Source organism: Sciurus carolinensis, chromosome 6 (genome assembly GCF_902686445.1).
Source record: "Sciurus carolinensis chromosome 6, mSciCar1.2, whole genome shotgun sequence".
NCBI lineage: Eukaryota > Metazoa > Chordata > Mammalia > Rodentia > Sciuridae > Sciurus > Sciurus carolinensis.
In genome coordinates this window covers 95,300,864-95,317,866 of record NC_062218.1, presented here as the reverse complement: position 1 = coordinate 95,317,866, position 17,003 = coordinate 95,300,864, and the positions used below count along the sequence as shown (strand labels likewise).

Genomic DNA, 17,003 nt, shown 5'->3' with positions numbered 1-17,003 from the left:
TTTGATGACAGATAGATACATGGAGTTAGATCATCTATCGGTAGCCCATCTGAGGAAGAGGAGCTGTTTGAGAGTTCATTTGGGGGTCATATTAAAACAATTTGGTTTCTCAGCAAATGCCTTTTATAATTAGCTGCAGTGATTGCTAGATATTTGTATTTGCTGAACATTTCCTTCCAGGGAATACTGAAAATAGACAAAACTGTGATTACCATTATTGCTTGGGTTAATTAGATCCAAAGTCTTAATGTAGCCACACCAAGGTTGCTGCTCTCAGACTAGTCTTTCCTCAGCAACTCTGCAGCTCTTGAACACTAGAAAGCAAATCCTCTGTGCCCATAAACGTTATTTATATTTTTTTAAGGTTAGTCATATTTGAAGGGTGGCTATTGGAAACAGGCAATAGAGCAATAGATAATTTAGAGAAAATTACACTTGACAGTGTGTATCTGGAATCTCTCTGAATTTCATCATAATAGCACTAAGAGGAGTTGCTTAGCACATAGTTGGGGAATGGATAACAGACCTCAGTTTTCCAAGGGCCTCATGGTGACACCCCAATTGGCTGGGAAAACCATAGTATAGATCACTTCTGATAGGTGGCCTATGAAAAGAGAGGCTGAGTTTGCATCCTGTCTTCTCTATTTCTTGGCTCCGTGGCCTTGGGCCAGTTCTCTCTCACTCTCCTGTGGTGTTCTCATCTGTGAAATGGTAAGGGGGATGAGCACAGATCCACTTTGATGCCTGATCCTATCACCAGCACTTTACATATTTTGGTTCATTTCATCTTTGCAATAAAACTGTGAGGATAAAATTAGTGTACCAGGAAAACATGCTTAAAATTTTAAAAAATCAAACATTATAGACTGGGTGTGTATAGCTCAATGGTACAGCATGTGCTTAGTGGTTTATCCCACTACCCTGGGCAGTATCCCCCAAATCATTATAATGGATGCTTTTCTACAGAGAACTTCAGGTCCCCAAATATACATATTATGCTTGTGTGGGTTCCAACAACCCACATGTATTGCACATATTTCTGTTCTTTTGAGGAAGTATAATTTTGATGTTTGGTTTACAATGGAAGAAAGATGAGGTTAGGAGAAAGTAAATATGAGGTTGAAGTCTTGGTGAAGAGACAGCATTCGGATGAAGGTCTGAGTTTCCAGTGCCTCTTTTTCATGGTAATAAGAATATAGGTGATTCCTTTTCCAGGGCACTTCGCCTCTTAATTTGGCCTTCTTTTGCATTACTTTCACGACTCCTGGAGCGTGTATTTCTTTGCTGACTCCTAACCCTGAAACACCTTGTCTCTCTGGGTTAGGGGCTTTTCCCTTTTGTCTTCTGTGCTTCCTATGGTACTTACTGCCTGACTGGATCCCTCTCTACAATCAGACTTTGCTCCATCAGTGGGGTTGAAAACCCAGGTGGTGACCAGGGAGGTAACCCATTCATTCTCACCTTATCTAATTTCTCTTACAGTATTAGTTTTTTGTTAGTTTTCCCAAAGAACAGGTTACTGGAAGCCTTTTAGTGGCCTTTTTATGACCTGAACATTTGTAGCATGTTGATACAGATCTGGATATATTTTTCCTTTTTTTAAAAGGTCAAACTTCTTATAAGAAAAGCTATATCCTCCCGCAATGGAAATCACTTTCCCTCCAAAGTTAGTGGTCTGTTATGATGCTATTTGCTGCTGAAGAGATATCAGTCTTTAAATGACCAGGACAGTGCACGACAAGCATTGAACTGTGAAATGACTTTAGCTGAACGTTGAGGGGTTTGTAGCTGCCAGGAGAAGAGAGCACATTGATGGAAAGAATGAATAGTTTCCCTTGGAATGAGCATTTATGCAGAAAATGCAGACTTTCCGGAAAGCTCAGTTTTGTACATGTCAAAAGAAGAATGCTTTGGAATGTCTTTAGACTCTTCAAAAACAACTGGCTGTCTTGTCCCATCCAGACTATGGAAAATCCCAAATCCTATGTATAGATAAATAAGTATGATCCCACTAACCTTTGACTGAAGACTTTAACAAAAGAAATTTTGTAATTTTTAAAGCAATGACTCCATGTTGGTGAAAAGTTTTCACAAGATTTTAATGGCTAACAGTAATTTTTGGACAGGAAGAAAGAAAAAAAACATTCTTGGTGACTAGAAATCAGACTTATAATAGTTATCTGAAGGCAAAACCTGGGGTAGCATATGTAAAATTATTCAAACTAGCTAATAAAGGCAAGTCTGGATGTTTCCTATTAACCTTGGAATGTTTGGAAAAAGTCCTACTATCCAGATGTCCAGTATTGGAAAGCATAGCAAGAGCATTACTCTCATTTGTGGTAGAGAATACTGTTCTAAAATTCACAATTGTGGTTTAGTGTGCTGGGGCATAATATAGAATTAATATTTAAGCATTCTTCCTCTTTTTTCTTCTTAATGTACCTTAAAAGTAGGAGAAATATCACAAGATGTAATGTTTCTCATTTCTTGGTTACAACTGAAAACCAATTTATGTAACGGAATAGGTGGTCCAGACTTAGAACTCAGATGTGTTAAGTAAATATTTACTTGAGAGGTAAAAGATTTTATTAACATATTTGTCAAGGTCATGGGGTAAGGAAAAGCTTATGCTATGCATTTATTAAGTGCCTGAGGGGCCCTTTTGCTGCAAGTTGACAAAGGCTATTTTTCCTTTCTTTCATTTTTAAAATTTTTGCTGAAAAGAGCAAATATCTTCTATTATTGCCTTTACTTTCTTTTTGTTCATTCAAACTGCATAATCTCAAACCAGTTTTGAAAAGCTCCTTTATTTTTTTTTTCCTCTTTGGAAAGTCTTCTTAGATATTACTTATGAGATTTGTTTCCAAGCTTTATTCTTGTACTATTTCTCCTGGTTTACTTTGGGTTGTTATCAGCTATTTGGACTTTGTTTTGTCTTCATTACTGAAAAGAAAAATAGCCCATTAAAAATCAAGATTTGAAGTGTTGAACTTACTTCCTTGAGTTCAGTCCACAGTTTGGCTCTGATTTCTGTACCAGGCTGACCTCCAGTCCAGGGGAGGGTGCCTTGGCAGAAATCTGAGAATTCCTCGATCGGAGACTCCCTTTTTTGGATTTTTGGAGTCTTTAGGTGGATTGCTTTGTGCTGAGCATATTCCTATTGGGCAGGAGTGAAGCTGGGATGAGAGGAGTTTGCGCAACCTAAATGTTTGCAACTGACCTAGTGTTCGCCATGCTTAAATAAGCCAGCAGCTGCCGCGCCTGACCTTAAACCATACGCCATCAAAGCCTGGAAAACTCACATAAGGAATGGGTTTAAATAGTGGTGAAGAAGAAATGTTGGGTATAGTCGTCAACCTTTTGTGGCTTGCCCCGACTTGATTTGTTGTTCCCCTTGCAAGTCTTTGCTGTTATTCTTGGAAATCAAATTTTAAAAGACTCAGCAGCCAAACAAACAGAATAGTCTATCGTGGAACAGAGTGACTGTGGAAGCTCTTTGTGCTGACGATTAATTTCACATGTAAACACTTTCATTTTGTTGCCAGTGAGGAGATTTTCATTTCCTTTCTCTGCCTAGTTGAACTCTAGAAATAAAATTCCACAGCTGTCAGTTCCCACATATTCATCAGTGTCCTCTCAAGGTGGCTTCACAATGAGAGGAGTGAATTTAGAGGATTCCACGATTCAAGTCTACACAGCTGGTTTCAGACATGTGATTCACACAGCAAAGAATTAATCAATCTTTGGCCTGCCTCACATGTAAAGTTGAACAGGAACATAATCTACTGCCTAATATGAATAAAATGTGAACATGTTCTGGGCTCATCATGGGAATATGTACCCGAAGTGAATGCCAATGGATTTAACCAACTTGTGATCTATTATTGTCTTCCTTATGAAACACAGTCCCCTCCACCCCGCCCCACACTATTGCTACATGTGAAGGACTTGTCAGGCCACTTTCTCAGGAAACCCTGAAAATGTCAGCAGTGTAATGCAGCACAGTCACAAAGGCCCTCCTTTCCTTTCTAGCAGAAGGACATTTCTGGTTATTGAGCACAAGAGTCAGGCGTTCATATGTTTCTCTGTAATTACCCATTGTTACCACAGCCAACTCCTGTGTAGTGTGTGTGTGTGTGTGTGTGTGTGTGTGTGTGTGTGGCGGGGCGCATGTTTAAATGAGGTACCTACATGTTTCAGTTAGTGTCCAAGCAAGAATGTGTGCCAACTTAGGCACTGATGCCTTTATTCTGCTTTCTAGGGTGTGCAGAGATTCACATACATCATCTGAACAGCCTGGGGTTCTGTGTACTTACCTTTTGTCTTCAGGTAGCAATGGTTCCCCCCACTGTGTGCTTTCTCTTAAAGAACATTCGCTAGGTAAAGTGGATCTCTAAGACTAGGTCTCCAGAGAGACAGCACAGCACATCATCTTTTGGTACCATCTGATCTTTGATGTAATGCTGTTCAGAAAAAAAAAAATGATTCTTGCAGTTCATTTATGGTTTCAGTTTACGTTCTGCCCTCACATGACCAGCAATAGTTGGGAGCTGAGTGACTTTTCAGGAAGATTCTTAATAGTGCTACTTTAAAGGGTTTTTGCAGAAATGAAGTGCGTGTATAGGTAAAATTACCGTGCTAGGTTTCACAACCTATTGGCCAGTTATGCAGAATACCCACATGTACATATGTACACACTGTTTAGTTGGCCAAGAGGTTATGAAATATACTCCTTTGTTACACAAAGAATTAATTATGCAGGTTGGAGACCTGCTGCCCTAGCTGCTTTCTTAATTGCAGGGGATGCACCTGTCCTTGTTAAGTCATAAGGAGGCCATGTGTGTGCATTCTTTAAACACACAGGACCCCATCAAGGACAAAGACTAATAATACAATGATGATCTTGAACAATACAATTATGCATCATATCTTTGTATCAGATTTCCTTGAAGGCATGATAACCAATTTAGTAAGCAGCATTTATGTATGTGGGTATATTTTTGATCTGAAGAAAGATATGACACTGCCTTTGAGGGTCATTATCACAGAACAGTCTCCCCAAAGAAATATTGGTAAAGATGGCAAATGAATAGGAGTAAATGCAAATGCAGAAAGAGGTAATAGGTATAATTCAAAGTTTACAAAGAGTATAATGGTAGTGGTAGGAAACATGTCAAAGACTTTTGGATCAATTCCGTATATGAACAGTGCTATTAGGAAATGCATAGCTAGTTTTGAAACCAAAAGCAAAAAAGAACTTAAGCAGTAATCTATTTTATGTGTTTTTTAGAACCTTGAAAGAGAAATCTCTGGTTTCCCCAAAATTTTATTTTTCTAATTTCGAGTGCTAGTTGTCAGCTATAGTTCATATCAAGTAATAATTGCTGACAAAATAGTTGCCTTATCAGCTTCAGAACTGAAGTTATTTTCATTTTGCACCATCCAGAGTGTAAACAAGCCTCAAGACAAAGCAGCTTGTAGGCTATGATGGAGTGCCCACCAGCAAACACATTCGAGAGAATTAGTAAGAAATAGTATATTTTTACACAAGCCATACTTAAATATATAGCAGGTTTAAATGTATGACATACACATGAAAGCAACATATTTATCATGACTAGTGAAGTTAATTCAATGGGTTCTTCACATTTTTCTCGTTTTTAAAACTAATTTCCAGATAAAGGTAGCATTGTAGAAAAATAAGCATTAACTAATATATCCAGTGAAAAGAAGAAACATATTTTCCAAGAATTCAAGAAAAACTTTTACATAGTCTCCAAATTAAAATAATTTTTTCCTATTCCTCTATATTTTGCATACACCTTCATGTTTTCTTAGTATTGAGGGTATGGCTTCATTCCCCTATTCCCTATCTAACTTGTAAAAGAATAGTGTTCTAGAGAGTTTCAAGGATTTCATTTGTGCAAGAGCAAGCAGCTTATTTTATACCTGGAAGATAGTTTGAAAAGACTATTTACTTCTCTTGTGAAGATTAAGGCATACTTAGGTTTAACCAAACAAAAAATCTGAGGTATTTCATGTGTATTACTCAGAATATTTGATTTCTGAGATGCAAACCACTTGCAACAAGAGAGAGAAGTCATTGAGGATTAAAAATGAAAAAGTTAGATTAACTGGTTTTCATGAAAATCACAAACTTGACTCCAGAACAGTAAGTGAATGGAACACAGTATAAGCCTCAAATTCATCTTTGGAACATCGGTTTTCTGGCATCAAGAAGAGTAAGCAACTTTCCAATCCAGCAAGGACAGACAGACTCCAGAAGAACAGGAAACTTATCTCTGTTTTCTGACCTTTAAATTGTCAGCATTCAGAAAGCTTTGATCACAGGGCCATTGTCAACTCTGAGTCTTCTGAATGAGTTAGAAGGGTTGCGGATGACCATCTTCACGTGGTCTTCCCTTCGTGTGTGTGTCTATGCTTTGCTTTCCTCATAGAAGGACAATTGTCATTTTGGATCAGGGCATTCCCTGACATCATCTTTTTAATTTACCTCTGTGAAAATCCTCCAAAAGCAGTCAAATTCTGAGGTACTGGTGGTTAGGACTTCAGCATATGAATTTTGAGGGTACACAAGTCAGCCCATAACACACACTTTTAAAATTATCTTTGTGTGGGTTGGTCACCCCTGCTGTGCCCCACCCCCAGACTTGAGTTTCTGGAATCAGGAACTCAATTTCTCTTCTAATTCCCAGAATTTACCATAGTGTCCAGCACATTGCAACTGTTTCATGAGTTCTTGGTGAATGAGTGTGTGGAGATTAGTAAGAAATTTGGGGTTGAAAAGTGGCACTGTGTTCCTCACTGCGAGCAGCAGAGACTGAGTAGTAGACTAGATGATGTTCAAATGGGAAGATGAGGCGGAGAAAACAGTGCATTCAAATCAAGACAGTTAGATGGAACGTGAGTGCTTGTTGTGGGTGGCTACCCATCTTCTTTTTCTTTTTCTTTTCTTTTCTTTTTTTTTGCGGTACTGGGGATCGAACTCAGGGCCTTGTACTTGTAAGGCAAGCACTGCACCAGCTGAGCTATCCCCCAGCCCTGGCTACCCATTTTCTACATCCAGAACTGAGAGTGAGATGAGAGTTGAAGTCTTTATGGAATCCCAAAGGTCAGGTCTAAGTCATTTGAGAACAAGGATAGTGGTTGTCAATATATCTTTTTCCCTTAAGTCCTTCATTTTAGGGTCTCAAAATACCACAGGTTTAAGAAAGGATAATAATATAACAGATAGTATTTATTTCCATTGCCTACCACCTTTCCCCAAACAGCTGCATTTAAACTGTTAAATGCAATAAAATAAGAAAGAAAGAAAGAAAAAGAAATTTAAATATACCCTTCAGATACTCTATCTAGGGATCTGTGAGTTCTTAGAGACCAGCTATGCAGGTTTTAGGGATGTAACTGAGACTTCTCTGTCCCTGCCATTTTTGGCTTCAGGTCCTGACTTTGAAGGAGATTGGAAGAAATTTACCACAAGGCCAAAGTCATATTTGTTCTTCCTGTAGTATACAATGACTTTTATGATTCAAACACTAAATAATACTTAATTAGAAAAGCTTTTGGTTCACTTGTGGCCACATAAATATGTTGCAGAAGAAAGAATAAATTTGAAGCAAGTAAGAAAGTTTCCTTTGTTGTGGATTTTGCTATCAAATACTAATATTCCCAAGTTCAATGGCAAAAATCATTGACTATTTTTCTTAAGAAAAGGAGAGATTTCTTCAAAAACCAAATTGTTAAAATAAGTGTAATAATTTCTGAAAGGCAAACTATTTTGCCCTATAATAATGGGTAGCTTTAGTATTGATGCTTTGAAACTAGAAGTTAAATGCAAAATCACTGTAATTTTGTTAAAATGGAATATCTCAGAGAAGCACAAGAAAAAGAAATGACAACATTTACTTGACTCTACATCTCATTGCTTCCATATGCTTATTAAGTTTTTACATGAACTTTTGTCAACATTTTGTGGTTTCTAAGGAAACACTAATTTATTTTTAAGTCATGTTTCTTAAAGGGGTAGTGTGGAAAAGTGATCATTTTATATCCATTTACATTAATTGAACTCACAATTGATCTCACTTTGGGGTATCCTATAGTTAAGCCCAAATTGGAATTCTATGTGCTATGACTTTGGTATATGCCTTGAAAAAAAAAGTGTGTACTTTTTATTGTAATTTTGTTTTCTTTACCCATTCCAGGCTAAAGAGAATGTCAGGAATGGTTGCATGTCCCAAACAAGGCAGATGGTGTAATATTTCAAGAAGGAGCTGGGCAGAGGAGGGGAAATCTGTAGAAGAGGAAGGTGGATTAGGTTTGAGGGAACCACTTGGCTCAGATAGCATATCCAGTCCAAAGTAAGAAAATAGCGTTAGTTCTTGCAGGATGAGCTCTCAAGTATGTAACACTCGATGTGGGTGGTGACCGTGGACTGGTGTAATTTTGAGGCAGAGGTGGTAGGCTATTTGCATTCTTGGATAATGCGAGGGCAGCAGGATAGTGAAAAGAAGAGAGCTTTGAATCTAGAAACCTAGTATGAGTTGCATTCCTACCCTACACTGACTGTGTTGCTTTGGACAAGTTGGTTGACCTTTTTGAGTTTGAGTTTCCTCATCTGTGTAATGATATTAAGACCTACTCACAGGCTTATCATCAGGATAATTACATAATGTGTGCAAAATTGCTTAGTAAGCTGGGATGTGTTATAAACATTACTGGTGAAGAGTGAAGATAGTTGCTATTATATTTTCCAAAAGAGTGAATGCAGTTAACCATCCATGTTTCCTACCCCAGACCACCTCTGAACCAAATGAATCCACTGGGACATACGAAAACATTACAATCAGCTCAATTGTTTGGTTAGTGCTTTCAAAACCAAAAATGCCATCTAGATCTACTTGTTCATTTATTAATGAAGTGTGATTCTTAATTGTTATTTATTAAATGTGGAACTTATTTATAAAACTTAGAGAATCAGATCTGGAGGGAAAGTTACCTAATTTCATCCCTCTCTTCCAGCAGGGCTGTAATCAAATGTGAATTAGCCCTGACAGATGGTTGTTGGATTCTGTTTCTAAAATTTTTAAAGAAGCTTTCACAGTTTTCTTCTAAATTCTTTTAGTAATTTAACAATTCTTGTGCCAAGTTCTTTCTTATAGCTGACCTAAATCTGTAGTTGTAATTTTAAGTCCTTTCCCCCACTCCTGTCTTTACTGGAGATGGAGAACAGCTGGTCAGCAGCTTTATGCTAATAACTCTTTGTATATTTAAAGAAGAGTTACTCAGTTTGCTTCCCTCTCTCCACCTCCTCCTACCCTCCAGAATTCATCCCCTAGTATTCTCTGAATCATTCATGGCAATGTTGCCCGGCTCCCTACCCCTCTCTCAGATGCTTGGCTGTTTCAACCAGCTGGAAAGAGTGTGTTGTTAGTGGCCACGTGGACCTGGAGAGAATTTGGGATGATTCTGCCCTTCCTCCTTTACTTTGTGCATAATCTTTAGCCCAATAAGAAATGATTAGAATAACTCCTGACAGTGTTTGATGGGCACCTGACATACACATTTATGTCATAAACATGGACCTTTGCAAGGATACTTACACAGGTTGCTTTGAAAGTTAGGCCTCCCTGGTGGCGTGGTGTACCCTGCCAGACATGCCATTGAGCTACTACTTCTCTTGCTAAAGATAATATTGATTGATATCTCTACTCCATTGGACTTAATCTTAGAAGATATTTAGCTAACATTCTGCTGAGTGCAGTTACATTCAGAATCATACTAATAATTGGAAAGAGTTAAAGGGTTTCCCCAGCACTCTTAAGTTTTAAAAGGGGGAAATAAGTGACCATTGAGAAGAATTGAGCTCATTAAATTGTTGCAAGGTGATTTCAGGGTGGATCTTGTTTTTAATCTGAATGTGTATATTTTTATGTTTCTATAGGTTTACTACCCAGAACTCTTTGTCTGGGTCAGTCAAGAACCATTTCCAGACGAGGAAATGGAGGGAAGGCTTCCTAAGGTAAGATCCTGATCCACCATTTTGTGAACACTATTTTCAATGTAGAGGCATTTGCGAGGGCGGCGGGGGTGGGGGGGTGGGGGGGGGTTATTTCTTTTTCATTTTAATATCCATCCATTAGCATGATACTATGATTACCTTGGAAAGAATATATATTTTTAAAAGCATAACCTAAAGTCCTATGACTCTTAAAGTTCATTTTATCTTCCTTTCTTGCCAAACAAGTCAAAAACATATTTTTATGTAAAAATTATGGGATCAATTTATCACATGTACATTTTACAGATTCCTTATTGAACAAACTCAAATATGAAGATCAACCTAAAAACTAAAAGAGGTGATTAGATGGGGGATTAGGATTTCTCTCTCTCTCTCTCTCTCTCTAGTTATAGATCCACACAATACCTTTATTTTATTCATTTATTTTTTATGTGTTGCTGAAGATTGAACCCAGTGCCTCACATGTGCTAGGCAAGTGTTCTACCACTGAGCTACAACCCCAGTTCCAAGGATTTCTTAAAAATGTGAAATGATGACCTTTTTTTCTGCTAATAATTCCTGTTGTCTGATAAGAGTACCCATGAAACAAAGTGGGAAGAACATAAAAACTGTTATATTCATTTTCCTAATTTTTAGGCAAACAAACAAACATTTTTAAAGTTTTTTATTTTTAGTTGTAGATGGACACAGTACCTTTATTTTATTATTTATTTTTATGTGGTGTTGAGGATCGAACCCAGTGCCTCGCACATGTAGGCAAGTGCTCTTCCACTGAGCCCCAACCCCTGCCCTCCAAAAACATTTTATATCTTAATGCGACAATTCTCTGCTTTGAGAAAACTTTAAAAATTTATATTTCAGATAGCAGCCCCATTTCCAAGACAAAAAAACAAAAATTTATCAGTTTTTACTGTATATACCTTTAGACTTTGTCTGTTAAGGTAAATATCAATTTGACCTTAGGAAGGAGGATTGTATTTTTTATCACTGGCGTGCTGATTTTGCAATGAATAAAGAAAAAATCTGTTGGAAATAAAATTTCTATTCAAAAGTTTCATCTGTGTCATTGACTAATGGTGAAGCCTTCCCCCTCACCCCAGTTAACACTGGTATTTCAATGTTTAAGAAACTCTTATTTACACTAAAAGATTTTAACAATTCCCTGTTACTAACAGGCAGAAGTTGAAGAAATTGTGTCAACTGGAAGTTCACACTGAGTGAAAACAATCCTAAGTCATTTTTAATCTTTCAGGGAATTTCTGAAGGTCAAGGTTGAAATCATTGGCTGGAAAGTAGATGAACAAAACAGCTTAGGTCCTGCCTGATCTTCAAGATCTTCCAGGAGTCAGGCCTTATAAGCATTCAGACAAAAATAGTCATCCCTTCCGCCATCATCCCACACATGACAGGCCCTAAAGACTGAAGGAGTTGAGTAATCAAAAAGCCTGGGAGTGGGGTGGGGAACAGAGGTGCCCAGTGTCCCCATAGACCTGCTCTTCTGGTGTGGGAGTGGAAGAGCCTGAACACTGGAGCTCTGCACCTCCCTCCCACCTTCCACTTGCAGTAGTGTGTGTGTGTGTGTGTGTGTGTGTGTGTGTGTGTGGTGCTGGGAACCACAACCAGGGTGCGCTGCCACTGAGCTACACTCCAGCCCTTGAAGTATACATACTTTTCCCCTGTTACATTTTTAGTGGGCCAGATCAGGGCACAATTCCCCTAAGGCAGCTTAGGGTGAAACAGAAATACAAACATTGCCTTTTCCTTAACTTGCTTCATTCAGGCATCCAGAGTTCTTCTCTTTGATGCTGGTGACATCAACCAGATGGGTAAGAGCAGGTGAAGCTCCTGAGTGGGGTCAGCAGTGTCTCCCTTAACTCTTGGAAAGCCTTCAGGGGTCTGATCTTGCACACACTGAAGCATGCATGCTCTAGGGGGCGGGCACAGTGGATTGCAAGATCCACACCCTCTGCCATTTTAAGTTGCCTCCTCTCTAAATAAATGAGTAGTATTTTAAGTATACTCTATTTTTCTTTCTCCAACAGTTTTGTTTTGGAAAAGCACATCTTTGAATAATTGTAAGAAAAATAATCTTCATTTACTTGGCCCAAAGCACATTACTGAGTAACTGGGGATTAATCTTCTAGTAATCATCAGAAGAGAGGGCCATCCACCCGAGACATATCAGCTGTGGTGACATCCAGGAGAGCAGGTCTGTGGGGGACACTGGACACCACTGTTCCCCATCCTATGCCAAGCCTTTTTGATTACTCAATCTCTCAGTCTTTAGGGACCATTATATCTGGGATGATGGAGGAAAAGATGACTATTTTTGTCTGAATGCTTATAAGGCCTGACTTCTGGAGAAATAAGACATCTTTGTGTCTGTCCTTTCTTCAAGAGGCCTCCTTCCCTAGTTGTGAATCCTAAAATTCCTTTAGTTGGAGCAGAAAAATTGTTCTTTAAAATGAAATGGGTGGGAGCTGAAGGGGAGGATGAGTAAAATCTAGTAAGTCCAGGGTTCCAAAGGGAAATGCACAGAACTGTGCCCCCCAGGAGCTCCTCTCCTTGCAGCTATGTTAGTCTGTGGACCCTCAGAGTCGGTCCTTCAATAGCACACCGCCGTGCACAACCTACCTTGGTGGCCTTGCTGGTGTCCCATTACTTGGGTGTCTCCCATTGAGCAAGTTAATTAAGGGGAAGTTGGGTAGGGGCTGTTTTTGTTTCTGTTTTAATCTCTGTGGTTTTAAAATCTAAGTGCGCTCAAGCACTCAGAACATGAATAATGAATGAAAAAATGCATGACTATTTTTAGGACCTCAAAAGGAAGGTGGGGAGTGGGGAGTAAAAAATGTTAAATTCAACTCTGAAATACTTGGCTTCACTTTTTTTTTTTTTTTTAAAGAAGTACCTCTTTCCAAATTCCCAGGTTTCCCATTTCATTTTCTTGTGTATTTTTCATGGAGGTGAAAGGGTACTAAGACTGAAACTTGTATGCAGAGCAGACTCATTTGATTACATGGGTCATTTTTAAGTCCAGCTGTGTTCAGAATGCAGTTGTTGAGTGAGATAATGTTTATGAACTTTTTGATTTCCCTTCCTTGCTGGACTGTTGACAACCAACAGCTATTGAATTTTTCATTTATCCAAAACCTAAGTTTGTCATGTCTTGACTGTGCTAATTGGTTGATTGAAGTGGAGGTAGCAGGCAGTGGTATTATTTTAAAAACACCAGAAAGTTTCTTTGTTTTAATTTGGGGATGAAATTATTCACAACCACAGAAACTTCCCAATATTATGCCAATTTTATCTAGGTCCTTAATGGTATGTGAGTGATGAAATATATTTTAATTTAATTTTCTGGGTTTCCCATTGGTATTTAACAATACCCAAACAACCTCTGAAATCACAACTTAAGCACTGTACCATTAAAGTGTGTGGATTTCACATACATCCTACAAATGTATGCTTTCAGAGTCTGAGGTTTTTAAGCAAAATTTATGCACACCAGATGTTTCATATGGAAAACCTGTACAGTAAATAAGACTTCTTAAAGTTGAATTATCTCCTGCATTTTGTTCAAACTGAGGCTGCTGAAAATATTTTTCAGTTTTGTATTGTTTAGAAGTTCTCAACTTCTGAATTCTTAAATATAAATTCAGATGTGATAACTTAAGGATCCCAAAATAAGAATATCACTGTAATCCAAGTCCTTATGTCTAATCAAATTGGTTTTTATGAAAACTGTCCTGTTAGTACCTGTGACTTGAGCAAAAAGAAAAACTAGAGAGAGAGAGAGAGAGAGAGAGAGAGAGAGAGAGAGAGAGAGAGAGAGAGAGAGAAACCAGCTCCTTTAACAGATTATTTAAAACCACAAAGGAAATTTTTTTCCAAGAAAACTCCAGTAATTAAGAGTTTAAATAACAGAGAGCCTGTTGTCAAGCTCCAGTATGTTCATAACTGAACAGGGCATACAGTCCTTTTGTGGTTAGTTAAGACTTCTGTATTACTTGGGTAGTGGGCCTCATTATCCTGCTCTCTTGCTGCCTGGATATGATAGAGAGCTGCTGTCCACTGCTGGCCCCTTCAGTGCGTCAGCAGAAGCTGTGTGGTGGGTGAACATCAGTCACATTGAGGTTGGATCATTGTAAGTCAGAAACAAAATCTTGCTCATCAGGTTTAGAAGAGCCCCAGTCAACCCACACCAACTGAATCATGCACTCATCCGGCCTTGGTTTCCCACTATCACCCTCTTTCCTACAGCCATTTTCCAGGCTTCCCTCACGTGACTTCCTTCCCAAACACTTCCATTCTTGGTGCCCACTTCTGGTTCTGACCATTAGGACCCACATGGAATGTGCCAATTGCTTATAGAATAAACCACACATAGAAAAGATTTATACAAGTTGTTTTTAAGTATTTTTGTTATATATTAGAAAGCAGACTATTACCCCCCTCCACCACACCATCTGCTAAGCTTAAAAAAAAATTACCTATTAATGTTCCTATGAATACCTCTCATCTGGCCTGATGTTGGGCCCTATCTGATACTACCAAATATCCCCAGAAATCTGATTCTTAGGAATGCTGCCTCACACGTGGCTGGACACCACCATTAGAGAACCACTTGATTCCACTGAAGCAAAGGTGGTTAGTGTTTGATTGCTTCAGGCACCCACAGACCTAATATTTATATTTGGGTGAACTGTGTTTAATATGTAAACTGTTTGCAGAATAGCAGGAGTTCAACGATGAAAAGTGGGTAGGAGGATTGGAGGTGTAGCTCAATGTAGAGCCCTTACCTAGGATGTGTGAGGCCCTGGGTTCAATCTCTAGCGCACGCACACACACACACACACAAAATAGTAGGTAGAAAGGATAAACAGAATTAAAAATGGTTTCAGGAGCATGACTAAGTTTGTCTTTTTGTGTGTGTATGTGTGTCTGTCTGTGGGTCCACCGCTTTACAGGGAAGACTTCCCGTCCCAAAGGAAGTGAACCGCAAGAAGATCAATGAGACCAACGCTGCCTCCCTGACTCCACTGGGCAGCGATGAACTCCGCTCCCCAAGTATCAGTTACCTCCACTCTTTTTAATCGTAACACCTCCATTTGTATTACATAAGGTGTATGGGTATTGATGAGGTCATGGTATCATATATGGGATTTTTTTCTGTGTAAATCATCAAGTATACGAAGAAACTATGGGACTCTGAGCCTTGCTTTAGAGAATTTACAGTGGACAAATAGGTATCATCAAACCAGTTTTTAATCATTCTGACTCAAGTGAAAACGCTCAGAATTTCACACTGTGAATCCACGTTTACAACCCCCTACAGGTGGGCCTTCAGGCCTGGTTCGCTACAACAGTGTCTTCCACAACTCAAACTCCCACTGCTCTCACACAACTGGTCCACTCCCGCCTTTTCACTCATACAGCTCCCGACTGCTTCTTGCAGAGGCTGAGAGTCCCCATTTTTTTTTTTTTTTCATTTAGATGTAACAAGCCTAGTAGTTTATGTTCATCAATTGTCTGTATATCTCTATATTTTATCCATGTACTCTTTTGATGTATAGAAGTAGTTTGAAACTCATTGTTTCCTTGTGGTAAGTGACCGAGATGCTGCCACAGGACCTGAGACACTGATGAATGGTGCTATTTTGGACTTTCAACATGCTCCTTGGCGAGGTAGCTCTGATGGAGTTATTTTTTATTTCCATGTTCTAAGAAGGTGTTGGTACTCTGTTTCCCTGAATGTTGTTCTCTAGACTGGATTGACTTGTTTTCCTTGTGTCTTCAGTGTGGCTTTCTTCCTCAGTGTTGTAGGTTGAGCGAATGCTACCAAGAGTGTGAGAGACTGTCTCGTTGGCTGGCACTCATGGACATGCAGGCACGGTAGCGGGAGCAATCACAAAACTGTAATTTACTTACCAAATCTCTTCCAATCCATGGCCTCGCCTGCCTGACTTAGAGAAAGAAAAGCAATAATTTTACAGGCATTTTGAGGTGTCTCTTTGGATTCTTTCTGTTTGACCAGATATTGGGGCGGGGGGAGGGTGCGGAGGCGGTGGTGGAAGGGTCCACTCTTTAAATGAATGCCCTGTGAAAAAATCCAAAAACACTGGCATCTGTAGGAATATGAAAATTACACCTTTCCCAAGTATTAAGTTGGAAAAATGTATTTACGAAATAATAATGATGATGATGATAAAAGGCAGAGCAATTTTTTTGGGCAGTTTTGACAAGCAAGGTGTAGATTTTACATTTTTGTCCTTGCTCCCAGTGAAATGGATAAATAAAAATAAAATCAGATAATACCATCTACTCATGGAATGTTGTTGTGTTAGCCAGTCTGAAAGCCCACCTTAATTTTTATATAACTTTGTCTTTTAGCTCTTCCTTTGACAGGGCAGGCCTTGTTCTGAACTGTTCCGCTTCTGACTGTTAAACACCGATGACGCATGCGCTGCACTTCGTTCTCTTCTCGCGCTCCCATTGGCCTGAGTTTCTTGTGCTTTTCTCCCACCCCCCCTCCTTTGTTAGAATAGGTATATCAGCTGTGTAAATAGAGCAACAAAACAGTATTCTGCATCTGTGGCATTTATGTAGAGTTGCAGTTGTGTACTGCTGAAAATGCAGGCTTTTGTAACAATGTGATCTTTACTGATGCACTCACAAGTACCCAATGTATTTTAGCTATTTTAGTAGTATTTGTTCAATAAATATGCAAGCTGTAAAGAAATTGTCTGATTTGGCTCATCGTTGAAGAGTCCTACTTTTAAATGCCTTCATTGGTGCATGCTAATTTTTGTGTTCTCAGAGCCCCCAAAGTCAGGCCAGTAAACCCAAGGGCAAATATCAAAAGAGAATCAGCTCTGCCTTTCATGCATTTTTCCCTTTTGAGGGCTTTATAAGATTAAGAGCTGGGCAGGGCCTCATTAAGATGGTATTAGCAGAGCTGCCT

General features: G+C 39.0%; 1 protein-coding gene across 2 annotated transcripts in view; it reads left to right on the top strand.

Moving 5' to 3' along the window:
- Positions 1–16,781, top strand: part of Nrep (neuronal regeneration related protein) — a 29,328-nt gene extending 12,547 nt beyond the window's left edge. For both annotated transcript variants that reach the window (XM_047556691.1, XM_047556690.1), the window contains 2 exons: positions 9,965–10,042; positions 15,010–16,781. In XM_047556691.1, coding sequence (XP_047412647.1) covers positions 9,965–10,042; positions 15,010–15,135 — 204 coding nt within the window. In that variant the 3' untranslated portion in view covers positions 15,136–16,781. The remainder of the gene's footprint in view (positions 1–9,964; positions 10,043–15,009) is intronic.
- Positions 16,782–17,003: the final 222 nt, after the last annotated feature.